The sequence below is a fragment of the Triplophysa rosa genome, linkage group LG2 (genome assembly GCF_024868665.1).
Source record: "Triplophysa rosa linkage group LG2, Trosa_1v2, whole genome shotgun sequence".
NCBI classification, from domain to species: Eukaryota; Metazoa; Chordata; class Actinopteri; order Cypriniformes; family Nemacheilidae; genus Triplophysa; species Triplophysa rosa.
This window is the reverse complement of record NC_079891.1, coordinates 4,133,463-4,148,083: the sequence shown is the minus strand read 5'-3', so window position 1 is coordinate 4,148,083 and position 14,621 is coordinate 4,133,463. Positions and strand designations below refer to the sequence as shown.

Below are 14,621 nucleotides of genomic sequence, written 5' to 3'. Positions count from 1 at the left end.
AAATACACAATATGCTGCGGGGCGGGGTTTGTGACGCCTACCAATCGTTTGACCAATGAGCGACGAGGTGGATTTTTAAATCCCAGGAAGTCCACACGGAGTTGTTTATCGTAGCACGCTGTATAGTAAAACAGCCTCTCTTAACTCGTACTCTTTTCAGAAAACGAACATGGTTAAAGGTAAAACAATTTATTCGCGTGTTTCATTAATGAAATAACTAATTAAACGCGCGCCTTGTTCTGCTTCAGGCTGCATGAACACAACATTTGACAGATACGCTTTGTTTATTTGGCCGTAGGTAAAAGGAAAACGGCAATTTCTGCCAAACCGAAACCCGGGGACGCCGGTGTAAAAGACAAAGAGGCAAAGGAAAACAAACACGGAAAAGCTGCGGTAAGAGATATGCTTTTAAAGGTGTTCCCAATCGCTCTCGCGGTGCTCTGATGTCATACGCACATCGTCCTGCGCAGCGCCGCACAAAGTCGAACCGCTTTATACTTTGTAACAGTTTTTTCTTTTGTTATGGATTGACGTGACTTATTTCTTTACCGTTTTATTTTGCTTAAAACACAAATTAGTATTATTATTAAACATCTGCACTTCTCTTGCAGACGTGCCAGGGACAGACGACAATATCCAGCTGTCTAAATGTAAAGCAGCACCGCTCTCCTCTCCAGAAAAGCCCTCTTCAAGAAAACAATTCTGCAACAAGTACTGCACCTCGTGACACCAATAAACAGGGTAAATATATTTGTCTACAATACTGTTAACACTGTACAAACTTGATATGTGTTTTAAAGTTTGTCCTCTGTGGCAGTGTTTCACCAGGGGGCCGGGACCCACCTGAGGGCATCACCAAACTTCTGAGAGGACCCCAAAATGAATTGACATTATTCATTTAGCAGACGCTTTTATCTAAAGCGACTTACAAATGAGTGCATTTAAATAGAAATTAAGACAAAACAAGCATTACAGTACTCAAATATTGTTATGACCTCGATGTCAAAAAACCGACTCACTCACTCACCCACCACCAGTACTCAAGTGTTCATAATCTAAGTCATGCATTCTGTGTTGCAAACTGGTAAAAATAAAGATGGTGTAAGCAGGCAGTTTTTGTTAACTGCTTTCTCACGACCTTGATTTACTATACAGCGCTCTTTGTTTGTTTTTTTAGTGTGGTCTTGTCTCACTGATGTTCTTCTGTTGGCATGCAGTGGACATTATCCCATCCGGAGTTTATCTGAAATTAAGCTGTTCGAAGCATCAAATATTGCTGATGCTTCAGATTTAACGAAGTAGTTCACCTTCAAAATGAAAATTCTGTCATCTTTACACACCCTCTTGTCATTTCAAACCTGTATGACTTTCTTCCGCAGAACACAAAAGAAGATATTTTGAAGAATGTTGTTAACAGCCCCCCATTCGCTTGCACTGGCTTTGCTGTTCTGTTACCAACATTTTTCAAAATATCTTCTTTTGTGTTCTGCAGAAGAAAGTCATACAGGTTTGAAATGACAAGAGGGTGTGTAAAGATGACAGAATTTTCATTTTGAAGGCGAACTACTACTTTAAGAGCATCATAGGTGCTCCATATGCTGTATTGGAGCAAAGACACTATTCTACACCATGCCGACTGATTTTATTTTTATTTATATTAAGGTGCAAATGAGTTGAACACATCTAAACAAGAGAAACATACGCTGGTACAAATTCGTGACCCTAATGAACAGACTGCTGTGCCCCCTGATTCTGGGGCGAGGCAACACACACAATCTGGGCAAGGGCCTAACAGCAAAAAATCAAAAGGCAGAAAGTAAGCCGATTTAACAAATCTGTAATAACAAATTTAACAAATTAACACATTTTAATTTTTGCCTTGTGTTGTTTTATTTTTAGAGTAAAAGGCAACGATTCTGAACAGAATCGGAAGGTCACAGATTTTTTTCCCATTAGACGAAGTTGCAGGAAAAGCAAAGCTGAGCTGAAGGTGTGTAGCCTTTTTTTTGCCTACCTCCTTATATTGACAAACCTATTTGCATTCATATTCCTTTTTTTATTGCATCTTGTATCTAAATAGTGTGAAGAACATCAGCACATTGAAGACCTCATCAAAAACAATGTGGAAGAGGGACTCAAGGTGAGACCTTGCATTTACATGTATGCATTTGGCAGTTGCTGGTATGCATTAAATTGACTTAAAGCCTTGACTTTAGTGTTGCTAGCAACATGCTCGCGTGTTTGACCTACAGAAACAAGATCTTTCTTCCAGTTTTGAGCAACTTCTGTTTATTCAATCAGGTGAAATATATTGAAGGAAAAGGACGAGGGGTTTTTGCGGACCGAGCGTTCCAGAGAGGCCAGTTTGTAGTGGAGTATCATGGGGAATTGTTGGAGATTGATGACGCTAAGGAGAAAGAATCTCAGTATGCTCAAGACCCCACCACAGGCTGCTATATGTTCTATTTCCGCTACCTCGACAAAAGCTACTGGTGAGGGTCTTTTTCTTTCCCTTTTCCTATACCTACTGGTGTAAAAGTCTATTCACACTACAAAAAATGTGTGATGAATTAAGCAATGATAATCAAGGATTTTCATCCCCAAACCATTCACAGGGTAACACAAATGTTCATTAGGCTCTGAGAACATTTGCATAACACTCTGGGTGTGAATAGAGCCGTATGATTACAGTGCTTTGTGTGAATGGTTCTGGAATTGACTTTGAATTCGCTTTAGAATTGAGAGAAATTATTGGTCATGTAATGAAAATAGTGTTATCGTCTGTTTTTCTTTTTTTAGTGTGGATGCTACTAAAGAAACCAGCCGTCTGGGACGACTGATCAACCACCGTAAGAATGGCAACCTTCAGCCCAAAATTCACGATATGAATGGAGAACCTCATCTCATCTTCCTGGCATCCAGAGACCTCAAGGTAGACGAGGAGCTGCTGTACGATTATGGCGATCGCAGTAAAGAAGCCACTGCAGCTCATCCGTGGCTCAAGCATTAACTCTTAAGGACTGAAAGAACAGGACAATATGGGATTGTCATGTTGTTTTTCTGTAATTCGTGTATATTTGCTTTGACATGGTCGGTTTTAGTCCACTTTTACAAATGTATAAATTTACCATAAAATGAACTTCACCCTATAATCAATTCCCTGACATCCAGAAGGTGTTTAATGGGGTACGATTGGAAGCTCTCGGTTTTCAAGATAAATGAAGATTATTGCATTTTATATAGATTTATGGACAATAAAATGTTTCAATATATGAAATACTGAGATTTACAACAAAGCGTAATAGGTCCATTTGAATTTAATTGCTTGTATCTTTTAAGATATGCTTCAATGCATTAAAGCACATGATAGCTACAGTGTGTAAATGTGAATAAATGGTTTTGTTTTCTTATAGAAAAAATGATCCATTTTTACTATGAATTAAGAACATTAGAAACAAATTCTATGAACAAGCTTTAAAGATACAGGTCAATAAAAAAATCACATTTTCACATCTCTATTCACAGCGTTGGGATATTAATACAGGGGAGTGCTAAATGTGCGAGACACACTGACTAGATGATTTGATATCATTTAAATTTGTCATAAACAGTGTTGGGTGTAACTAGTTATCAAGTAATTAGTTACTGTAATTTAATTACTTTTCCATTGGAAAAAGTAAAGTAAGGGAGTTACTTCTGAAGTAATTAAACTAAATACTGTGTGTAATATACTGTATGTGTGTGCAATAGTGGAATTGACATCAAAATTCAAAGTCTAACTTTAAAATCCATGATTTAATGTATAACTCTCACATTTGCAATATTTTGGTCAGTTAATAATACTACATGTAGTTTAATATTATTTATTTGAATGAATTAAAAGAGCCGTTTCATGTCTATCCTTGAATCACTCAACTAATCAAGGTTGATATAGGATGTATAAAGTAATTAGTAACAAGTAATTAAATACTTCTTGGAGAGAGTAATTTGTACAGTAATCTAATTACACTATTGAATATGTAATTAGTAACTAGTAATTAATTACTTTTTCAGAGTAACTTACCCAACACTGGTCATAAATCAAGGAAAAAAGTATATGACTCCACATCCCAGTACACTTTATTGGCCACGACAGTGACTTCAAATGTGATATATTACTTTGATATAATAAATTGCAACTTCAACATATAAAAAATTGTTAATACATAAAAGTTTCGGATTCACATAAACCTACTGCTTGTTGGCAAATAACACAGAAAAGTTTTTAAGTTAAAGTTCTTAACAGATAAGAAATTTCATTCTAGTAGGAACTGTGCATAGAAACACAACTTAGAGCTTTAACACTCACCATATGATCACTTCATACACCATAAGGAGTTTTAGTGAATTTTGTTATCCGTGCAACAGCCAAAACACGATAAAATACTGAAATTAAACTTGGAATAAAAACCCCAACACATACGTACCATACAGTACGTACAACCTATACATGTGCAATAATAATAATTAGAAAATATTATTAAATCCTACTTGTGGATTATCATCCACTAAATATGATCTATTACCATGTAAAAAATCTACTGACTGAGCATCAAGACAAACACTGTCAGTCATACAGGCTTACACAGCACTCCAGCATGACAGCTCACACGTTGGAATCCTGGTTGACCAATCAGAAAGTATTTCATAAAACGAGCATTTTAAAACTTTCATTGTGTCTTATTATAACTAGGGATGCACCGATGTATCGGCCACCGATATTGGATTAATTTAACACCATCGGCCCTGATTTCCGTGATGCGGAAAACGCAGATGTAAATTAGCAAACACGGATGGAAAGTAGCACTGAACAGTTTATAAATTTCAAATTGAATAGCGCTAATAATTATTCAGCTGCTGTTTAAATATGCAATCTGCTTGTTCTGCGTGTGAATGAGTGGTGTGGTTTTGTGTACTGTAGTGGACTTTTCAGCATCTGGTGGACGCGAACACGTAAACTGAATCAGCGCTGCTTTTTACCTCAAAGGCGCATTTTACCGTTTCGTTTGCGAGAAGCTGCTGTCAAACTTTGCGGTAAGCCGTCAAAATTAAAGTCCGTCGTCAAAATAAAAGTCCGGTTACTCGCGTGACAAAACTGCTACTAAAAATTAACAAAACTAGTAATTAAATGTAAGTAGACTTAAAACAGCAAAAGAAAAAACATAAGATTTAAGATACTGGTTCATATTAACATAGTTAATAAAAAAAGAAAACAGAATCCAGAAAAATAAAAATGGAATTTGGGGATAAATAAAACGGAATTTAGGAAAAAAATAAAACGGATTTCATAGGTCCCTAGTTGATTAATTAACTGCATGGAGGCAATGAGAATGAACAGCACAGACTTTATTTAAATGTATTAAAGAAATGTTCAATTTTAAATTTGAGTTAGCGTTTTTAATAAAATAAATATTGGATAGGAAAAATCACCTTTGAAGATTGTCATGTTGTCTTATTGTATTTTTATCTTAACTTACATTTAGTCACATTTACACTTGTGCCTCTTTTAAAATGTTAAATGGATCCAATTCATGTTCAGTAAAAATAATTGAATGCAGAAAAACTGGCTAATATTGTGTAGTACTGTATGCAACTGACCGGAATCGGCCGATAGTTGTTTGTCAAAATCGGTATCGGTATCGACCCAAAGAATTATATCGGTGCATCCCTAATTATAACCATAGTTTTTGTTTTAAACTGAGGAACGAGATGATTGTTATTTTCTGTGCGTTGACATCACACTTAGTAGGTGATGCTGGTTTTACACTCCTTTCTGACGATACAAAACTGGGTTGTCTTTTTGTTTGGTTTTGTCAAATGGTTATTTTTGTCGGAACGAGAATCTGAAAAACAGAAAAAAGCTGTCAAAATAAAACATTGATTGTTAACACATTTATTTGATGTAACATTGTACCAGATTGACTGTTCTGTGTGATTTCTAAAGCAACTGAAAAAAGCGTTTAGGGCACTGTCATACTTGGTAGCGTGAAGACAATAACACTCACAGTTTCTGAATGGTGCTTTTCTCTTTGTTGTTCTCTGAGGTGACTGTTGGTGGGGGTTCTGATGGAGAAGGGGTCTCCAGATTTACCTCCACCATGTTCTGTTCTGAGCCCAGCACCCCACTGCAAGCGCACATATCACTATCATGAGTGTGTGCATGATGTACATCAATCGAGTGTGTTGTAAATATCACGTGTTTACCTCTTGTAAAGTTGTAGTTCCTCCTGGGCCACCAGCAACTGTGCTTTGAGTTGGTTCCTCTCCTGTAGAACCTCCTTTAACTCCTGCATGGTAAACCGCGGCCGATTGGGGTCCTTTAGGTCCACAATAAGCTTGTTTGGACCGATGTTCTGCTACAAAGAAAAAACAAGTAGTTCAGCATACGTTTGTAACAGGACTAACTTAATAAACAATAAATCTCTACTGTCAAATGTTTGAAAAATGTGAAACCGAATGAACCAACAGTTACAAACAAACAAAGTCCTAACTGAAATAGTAACATACATATAGAGAGATGAAGAGTGTTGTGAAGAAGTCAGTTAGTATGTGTCCCTGATAACAAAGAGTACAGAATACCAAGAGGCGAAACTCAATGGGACGTTCCATTGCAACACTCGTGCCCAGTAGCGGCCTTGCGTTTCCGCCATTTTGGGGTGAAAGCGACTCGGCAGTCCAATAGGTTTTTTGCTGTCGCGATGGCAATATCAGCTATTTTTTTAATAAAAGCTGAAATTTAACCTGAATGATGACAATACATGATGACAAAACCTTTGCTCTCTAGATACCAAGCTCCCTGTTGAAAAAAACAGCATGCTGGTTTGATATGTTTTGATGCTGGTTTGTGCTGGTTTAAACTGGTCATGTGCTGGTCCATAGCTGGTGTAAACTGGTCAAACCAGCATCAAAACATACCTATCCCAGCGTATGCTGTTTTTTTCAACAGGGTTATCAAGTATTAGCATAATAAACACTTTATTAATACCAACAAATTAAGGACATGCATCAGAATAATTGGCAATGTTGAACAATAAATGGGTATTTGACGAATACATCGTGTGACATAGAAAATTCTTGAAAACAAACTGTTGATATTGCATTATTTTATATTATTATTCATGTTTATAATATAAAACAGTATAAGAGAGATTTTTTTCCATCACACCATAGGACAAATTTGAATATTAATCTGTCAAATACCCACATTTTAATGGAAAAAGCTAATGGTTCATAATGGTATTTTAATTGAAAATGGAAATGCATCCTTGCTAAAAACAAATTGAAACCCAATAGAAACCACCACAGAAATTCATGGTTACGTTACCATTAGCTTTTTCCATTAAAACCCATACATAATTCCTTTTTGTAGTGTGCTTTTGGTATTATTCCAAAAGGATTTAACATTATTACCATTAAATCCATTAAATTATTATTTTTTCAGCATGGTTCTATGAGATCATCATGTTTGTAGTGTGTTCCAGGGGATTAAAACGTACAATATATATTTGAGACCTAGTGGAGAAATAGTAACTCATATAAGTAAGTTAATAGTACATGTATAAAGTTGCATACAATGGAAATACTCAATAAAGTAGGCTAAATAGTTGGATTCGACAACTGATAAGATAAAACATATATAAGACAAAACAACATTTACTGTAGGTGTCATAAAATGTACTGATGACTTAATTTGAGAATTTTCTATAGCGCTATTCTGTATGTCTGTGCTATTGTCCAGCTAGCATTTTCACCCCAAGATGGCGGCCGCGCAACCGAAGCGCCACCTAGTGGCTGTTTCCCAAAAAGCACCAGAATTTCACCTCTTAGGTCTCTATACTCCTTGCTGGTAAGAGAATTGCTGCGCTGTCAAAATTAAAAGATTGTAGTGAATATTCTGCCTGGTATTGTTTTCCTACATTAAACAACATCACAACATTCAAACAATAAATACGTTTGGCGTTCTTTAAAGTGCCGTGACACGTGATTGATTGAGGTCGCAGGTAGGACATTTAAACTGGGATGTTCCCACCTCCGGTTTCGTCTAGGACTCTTTGTAGTAACACCATAGCAACCCGCAAACTTCTTATGGCCTTACTACAGCAACCACAGTTTAACCATGGTATTTGTAGTTTGTACTTTGATAATACTAATCCTAACCAATCCGTCAAAATCCGTATTTAGGTGGGACGAACTCACATGGTTGTTATGACTGGTAACGTTAGACTCCTCTGAGGCGACTCTGTCCAGCTCTCCCTTCAGGTTATCCCGCTCCATCCTCAGCTCCTCCAGTGACAGGTTATACTTGTTCACCATCATCTCAAACATCTCCAGCACGCGGACGATTTTAAACTGTAAATCAGAGAACTCCCGAGCGCCCGTGTTCACTTTCAACAGATCTCTGCCGATCACGTAAGAAATGTCGTACACATCTTCAACTGTCAGATCCAGCGCGTCCTTCTCGAAAGCCTGCATGGGGGAACTGTCCTGGCGGTCTCCCATTTTCATCTAAAACCATCTAACTTACTCCCTAGTTACAAAAATGCAGAGCGCACTCACAAGTTTTCCATTAACTTCCTCTTTCCGAATGGAATTAACAAACTGTACTTCTGGATTTGAGTGACGTTTTAACCAGCCAATGGATGACTCGCTCCATGAAACTACTTTGAGTAGTGCCAAAGTCCCTTTACGAAAAGTCTCCGCACTTCCGACCATATTTGCAACGTTTTCGGGCAGCTATACAAGAGCAAGTCTATCTACTTGAATAGGGAAAGAACAGTAAGAGTAGTATCGTAGTACGGTAATGGACGGTCAGGTGAAATCATGCTTACATCACGAGGGCGGTTGTTCCTGTAAACAGCCCCGTAACAATTGAACAAAAGTGAAACCATTGCGTACAGCAATAGAATAGAATAGATCTTTATATGTATATACAGTATATGTAACATCAAGAAACGTGAAAAATGAATTTAACCATGCCACGTCATACTTTGTAGTAGGCTATACAGTCTGTAAATTACATTTGATATTTGTTAGAAATATACTCATCGCAGTGTTTGGTATACTGTTTTGATTCACATAAGCGTAAAAACTACTGCAGTTATTAAACACACAATGTATTTTTTGTGAGTTGAAGTTTAATAGGTGCACCTTTAATGGCAATACTGATCAATTACTGTACTGGCAGCAGCTGAACTGTAGCACTTATTAATGTTGAGATGAATGACTTAATTTAATCCAAATCATCTATTTATTCAAATTTAGAGCAAAGCATGAAACACATTACACACTAAATACAATCAGTGCTACAGTATCCACACATCTAACATTTATTGTTCATTTTACATTTATTACAAGGAACAGTCGAACATGACTAAAATATAATCTGTAGATGTGAAGAAAGAGACATTTCACCCCGATTCAATGAAAAACCTCCCAATTAAAAAGGCTCAACATATACAGTACTCTGTAGATATACACATAGTGTGGCAGAATTCATTTCCTACCATATTACCCTTATGTTTATTGGAACACAAATACGTTTTGATAAGAATCACACATAAAACAATGTATGCGAGAACACTTACGAATTAAAAATGCATTGTGATGATGTTGTTGCTGACCTGAAGTCAGAGAGCTACTCACTATTTGCCCGAGTACATTCTATGTGCTATATAAATAAGACAGTTAATAATATCTGTAATCTAAAAACAAAAAGGTTTGGAACATTGGGGGATCTCAGGGGGTCTGACTCCAGGGAGTGAACTGCAAGGGGGGCGGAGTTTCAGTTCAAAATCTACATGTAATGTCCAATGTCAAACGCTCTGTTATTTCTTACATAAATATAGTGGGATTCTATGCATCTAAATATATCCCCAATCCCCCAGCGAATCTCGGCTACTTCCACCTAACATAATTGTAGCTCCACATCTAAGATAAAAAGGCACAAGTAACCTTCAGATGTGCAGAGACCTGTAAGCTACAGCAGCACATTTCAATGAGCAGTCACAAAAAGGGTTAAAGGGGGGAGGGGTGCAAGAGGAGGATAAAAATGACCATGTTTTCACGCAAGTCTTCAAATATCTTCGTCCAGACGTGCTCACCTGAACTGTAGGCAAGAGACATGAAATGTTAGTCGAGGTGCCAATCAAAATCAAGAATTCTGGTATATTTGACCTAACCTATAGTTACCATGCTTTTAGAAAGGATGTTGGGTTTCTGGGCAAGGGCTGGTTTCTTCATTAGAGTGGGTTTAGATGGTTTGGGAGATGATGGGGTAGCATATGAGGAGGTCTGCAGACCGTTGTCCTGAGCCATCTGCTCCAGCGGGACACCTGCGATCTCATAGTGCTTCTTCCTGAGCTCACCCAAACGCAGACGCTCATTACCCAGCATGGACTCCAGCTCTAAAACCTTTACCTGAACGTTAAAATGTTAAAATGATATACATCATATCAGGTGTACACACAGAAACATTGCTTTTATTTGGTTTTTGTTATGTACTGCATACACACGTCACTATGAATCAAACAATCAAACCTGTGACTCCATTTCTTCTTTTCTCAGCTTGATCAAAGACATGCCGGAGAAGTTCATGGTGTCTTAACATTAACACAAGAGCAGAGAACAACAATTGATTTAGTGAATAGACTTCATCCTTGTCATAGCATCACACTCTATTTCTTAACGAAGAGGAAACAGGAAGTATGACCCTGTGACATCACACTGACCCTTGTCCTCGATTTGTTCCAGTCCCGTCCTGGTGGACGCCACCACATTAGCAGCCATTTCATTAACATGACGCGAGGCCTGTTGAAGTACACCCAGCCTCTTACTGCTCGGTTCTGCTTTCACCTGCAGGGACACATAGGTGTATTCATGCCTGTATTTACTTATTATTATATTACTATACTACTACGTATATACAAATACTTCTTTGTTTTGTTTTTGTGCCTCCACTGTTTAAGTAGTTTTCTCTCAGGGTTTTGCTGTCTAAATTCCTTTTTTGATTTTGAATTTTGTTAAAATTCCATTTTATTTTTAAGTGAGAGACCCATTAAATTTGTATTAATTTACATACAGAAGGTTCAATTAAACCTTGAATGTTGTGAATTCTATAACAAGTATATACAAAATGTTATTGAAAATGGTTAATGTTTTGGAAATAAATCTTGTTTATCTTTTTATTTTGTTAAAAATATTGTATCATGAACCCTGTATTGTATCAAATTGTAATCTGAATGAATTGTGAAATCCATAATTAGTATATCGCTGCTGTCCTCTTGAAACCTTGCATCTCCATATTTTGTGATTTTTATTTTATGCCATAAATCATTATAATTAGTCACCCTTAAAAAGTACAGTGTTTTTTCCATTTCCTGAAAAACTGCAAAATCGGAGGTTTCGAAAGGACAGCGACGATATCATAAATGCAAATCTTGAGTTTGATTTTCTAATGCTTCAATGCCTAACTCTACTTCACAGGGAGGTCAAATCACTGATATTATGATATAAAAGTGAAACCTTGGAAGCTGCAACAAGTTGTGCCGTGCTGGCAGCGATCTCATGAGAGCACACGATCAGCTCCTCATATTTCCCCGTGTGTAACACCACCTTATCTGCAGAATCCCTGTGAACAAATCATTCAAAACATACAACTATGAATTGTACTATGACAAACCTCATAAATGTTCATTACATAACACTTACAAAACACTTGAAAGTCACATGCAACATGACTTTAATGTGGGACATGCTGAAAAAGAATTCTGATCAGACATAATATCCAATATTCTGTTAACCCTGATGCTTAACATATTTATTTAAAAATGACAATTAAAACATAATACTGTATAATAACTATAAATTATTTTTACAGTCTAAGACATGTAGCTATTATACATACACCATCTGTGTCGCACCCCATCCTACGGCTTTAGAAGCAGATATAAGACCTTCTGTCCAGCGAGAGTTACGAGCGTAAAAGTCTTTCACTGTTGCTCCGCCCTGTAACAAGAAATAAATCTATCAACTGAACAGTGAATGTTACACATACAACCAACACTTCAATGTAAGGTTATTACATCACTGAGAGTATAAACTGAATAATATTTTTGTCAAAGAAAAATGAAAAACCATTATCTAGTAGTCCCACAGCCTTTTATAAATATCTTCACTATCAACGTTTATTGTATAAATACTGTAGGTCAATTTCAGACAGTATAAACAGAGATTATGGATTATAAAACAAAATCCAAGCCTTTACCCTTCCACTTTCAACAATCTCCTTCTGCAGATCTGTGGATGCTATCACTAGCAAACGGATGGCCTGCAAGAAACAAATACTTTTAATGTGATGATGATATAATAATAAAAGCTATTAATAATAGCTATTTGCATTCTTTATTCTTATAGGAAACTATATTTTATTTATTAATATTCCTGCTCATTTTTATCTACTGGGACAGTAAAATTGAAGTTACCTTCATAAGATCAGTGCAGCTAAACAGAATTCTGAAAGAAAAATATGAATACAACATTGATATATAAATATATTTTAGAGCATTACAGATGAATGCAGATATACAAACTCTTATTACTAAACCATTTGTAGCAGTCAACAACACAAGGACATCAAACCCACTGACCTCTCATTGACTTCCAGCTTAACTCCTGTTGTGTCCTTCCTGGCTTGATTCATCATTTCCTACAAAACCACAATTCACATCAGGACCAAAACATCAGCAAAGGCCAAAATGTGCCGCGTGTGTAGAAGCATCAGTAACAACATTACAATTATAAATGATTTGACAGATTTATGCGTGTAATAACCGGCCGTGTACTCACATCTATTCTCCTAACAGCCTCTTCGATAGCAGCAGAGGTAGCAGCCATTTCTTTCTCCACCATGTCACCCAACTCATCTTTCCCTACATCCATCCCTTTCGGCCTCAAATCCTGAAGCAGAGAGAGTACAAGATAAAGTTATTAACAAATAATGTTAGCAATATCATTTATGAGCATTTTAAAGAGAATGTTTGACATAGGAATCCAGAGAAAACAGTATTGCTGATGGATTTTTTGTTTTGCCCAGAAGCACTGCAGCAATGTCCAATATGCCAGTAAATGACCATTAAAGTTGCTGTCTATGTAAAGCTTTTCAAAGTATTCACTCGTGAGATTTACATTGATTTAAAAGGTATCTGCCTTAATAGATAGTAGACAGCAATGCAACCACCAAAACTTGGGGGCATTTCTCACCTGTCCTATTCTGAGGATCTTCTGAACGGCTGCTCGAATCGAGGTGGGATCGGCTCCCTTCAGAGATGATTTTGATTTAAGGTCTCTAAGAAAGTGCAGACTCTGTGTGGCACAACCCTTACAGTGCTCTGTCAAACCTAACGACAACAATAAAATTTGTATTGAATTTGCATGAAAAAATACTGTAGTATGTATGATAGTAAACTATAGTTAAATTCCTAGATACTGTAGTGTTTTTGAACAACACTAAATATTAGTGTAAATATAAGTATACAAGAGCATCTACTACAATTTACTGTGGTTTACCATTTTCGATGGTTAATACAGAATACTATAGTATGCTTTGGTTTACTATGGTTTGCAATTGACTAGGGTTAATACTAAAGAATATCGTAGTATACTACAACTATAGTATACTACGGATTACTATATACTATGGTTAATACCACAGAATACTATAGCATACTACAGTTTGCAATTTACCATGGTTAATACTATAGAATACTATAGTATAGAATCGTTTACAGTTTACTATGGTTAATACCACAGAATACTATGGCATACAGTTTGGTGCGGTTTGCAATATACTATGATTAATGCAACATCATACAACACTATAGAACGGTTCACAATTTACCATGGTTAATACTATAGAATACTATAGTATAGAATCGTTTACAGTTTACTATGGTTAATACCACAGAATACTATGGCATACTACAGTTTGGTGCGGTTTGCAATATACTATGATTAATGCAACATCATACAACACTATAGAACGGTTCACAATTTACTCTGGTTAATGCAACAGAATACTACAGTATACTACAACTATAGTATAGTATGGATTACCATTTACTATGGTTAATACCACAGACTACTATGGCATACTACAGCTTACAATTTACTATGGTTAATACAACAGAATATTATAATATTCTACGGCCTACTACGGTTTGCAATTTACTATGGTAAATACTAAAGAATACCGTAGTGTACTTTAAAGTATACTACGGTTTACAATTTACTATGGTTAATACCACAGAATACAATAGTATACTACAGTTTGCTGCGGTTTGCCATGGTTAATACAACAGTATACTACAGTATACTACGGTTTACAATCTACTATAGGTAATACCACAGAATACTATGGTATACTACGGTTTGCAATTTACTATGGTAAATACTAAAGAATACCGTAGTGTACTTTAAAGTATACTACGGTTTACAATTTACTATGGTTAATACCACAGAATACAATAGTATACTACAGTTTGCTGCGGTTTGCCATGGTTAATACCACAGAATACTATGGTATACTA

General features: G+C 36.4%; 3 protein-coding genes across 3 annotated transcripts in view; 1 reads left to right on the top strand and 2 right to left on the bottom strand.

Moving 5' to 3' along the window:
* Window positions 1-69: 69 nt before the first annotated feature.
* Window positions 70-3,982, top strand: kmt5ab (lysine methyltransferase 5Ab). Its single transcript, XM_057353910.1, has 8 exons — window positions 70-179; window positions 299-393; window positions 612-741; window positions 1,663-1,816; window positions 1,900-1,990; window positions 2,081-2,140; window positions 2,302-2,492; window positions 2,800-3,982. Exons 1-8 carry the CDS (start codon window positions 170-172, stop codon window positions 3,008-3,010), a joined length of 942 nt encoding a protein of 313 aa, XP_057209893.1. The 5' UTR covers window positions 70-169; the 3' UTR covers window positions 3,011-3,982.
* A 115-nt stretch (window positions 3,983-4,097) lies between these two features.
* rilpl2 (Rab interacting lysosomal protein-like 2) lies at window positions 4,098-8,634 on the bottom strand. Its single transcript, XM_057353923.1, has 4 exons — window positions 8,236-8,634; window positions 6,244-6,395; window positions 6,045-6,164; window positions 4,098-5,882 (listed from the first exon to the last, which is right to left on the bottom strand). The coding sequence occupies exons 1-4, from the start codon at window positions 8,542-8,544 to the stop codon at window positions 5,861-5,863; spliced, it is 603 nt and encodes a 200-aa protein (XP_057209906.1). The 5' UTR covers window positions 8,545-8,634; the 3' UTR covers window positions 4,098-5,860.
* A 390-nt stretch (window positions 8,635-9,024) lies between these two features.
* hip1rb (huntingtin interacting protein 1 related b) overlaps window positions 9,025-14,621 on the bottom strand; it is a 28,111-nt gene continuing 22,514 nt past the window's right edge. Inside the window, exons 22-32 of the mRNA XM_057323471.1 lie at window positions 13,297-13,433; window positions 12,883-12,993; window positions 12,684-12,742; window positions 12,519-12,549; window positions 12,302-12,364; window positions 11,942-12,042; window positions 11,560-11,665; window positions 10,767-10,890; window positions 10,576-10,637; window positions 10,228-10,455; window positions 9,025-10,144 (exon numbers count right to left, since the gene is read on the bottom strand). Of these exons, the coding sequence (XP_057179454.1) occupies window positions 10,136-10,144; window positions 10,228-10,455; window positions 10,576-10,637; window positions 10,767-10,890; window positions 11,560-11,665; window positions 11,942-12,042; window positions 12,302-12,364; window positions 12,519-12,549; window positions 12,684-12,742; window positions 12,883-12,993; window positions 13,297-13,433 (1,031 nt within the window). The 3' untranslated portion in view covers window positions 9,025-10,135. The remainder of the gene's footprint in view (window positions 10,145-10,227; window positions 10,456-10,575; window positions 10,638-10,766; window positions 10,891-11,559; window positions 11,666-11,941; window positions 12,043-12,301; window positions 12,365-12,518; window positions 12,550-12,683; window positions 12,743-12,882; window positions 12,994-13,296; window positions 13,434-14,621) is intronic.

Excerpts from the sequence above, each read along its gene's own strand:
- rilpl2 (XM_057353923.1), bottom strand. The coding sequence starts at position 8,544 with ATGAAAATGGGAGACCGCCAGGACAGTTCCCCCATGCAGGCTTTCGAG. Across the intron at positions 6,396-8,235 it reads TTACCAGTCATAACAACCAT|CAGAACATCGGTCCAAACAA; the intron begins GTGAGTTCGTCC and ends TTTTCTTTGTAG. Across the intron at positions 6,165-6,243 it reads GAACTACAACTTTACAAGAG|TGGGGTGCTGGGCTCAGAAC; the intron begins GTAAACACGTGA and ends GTGCGCTTGCAG.
- kmt5ab (XM_057353910.1), top strand. Across the intron at positions 394-611 it reads ACAAACACGGAAAAGCTGCG|ACGTGCCAGGGACAGACGAC; the intron begins GTAAGAGATATG and ends CTTCTCTTGCAG. Across the intron at positions 2,493-2,799 it reads TACCTCGACAAAAGCTACTG|TGTGGATGCTACTAAAGAAA; the intron begins GTGAGGGTCTTT and ends TTCTTTTTTTAG.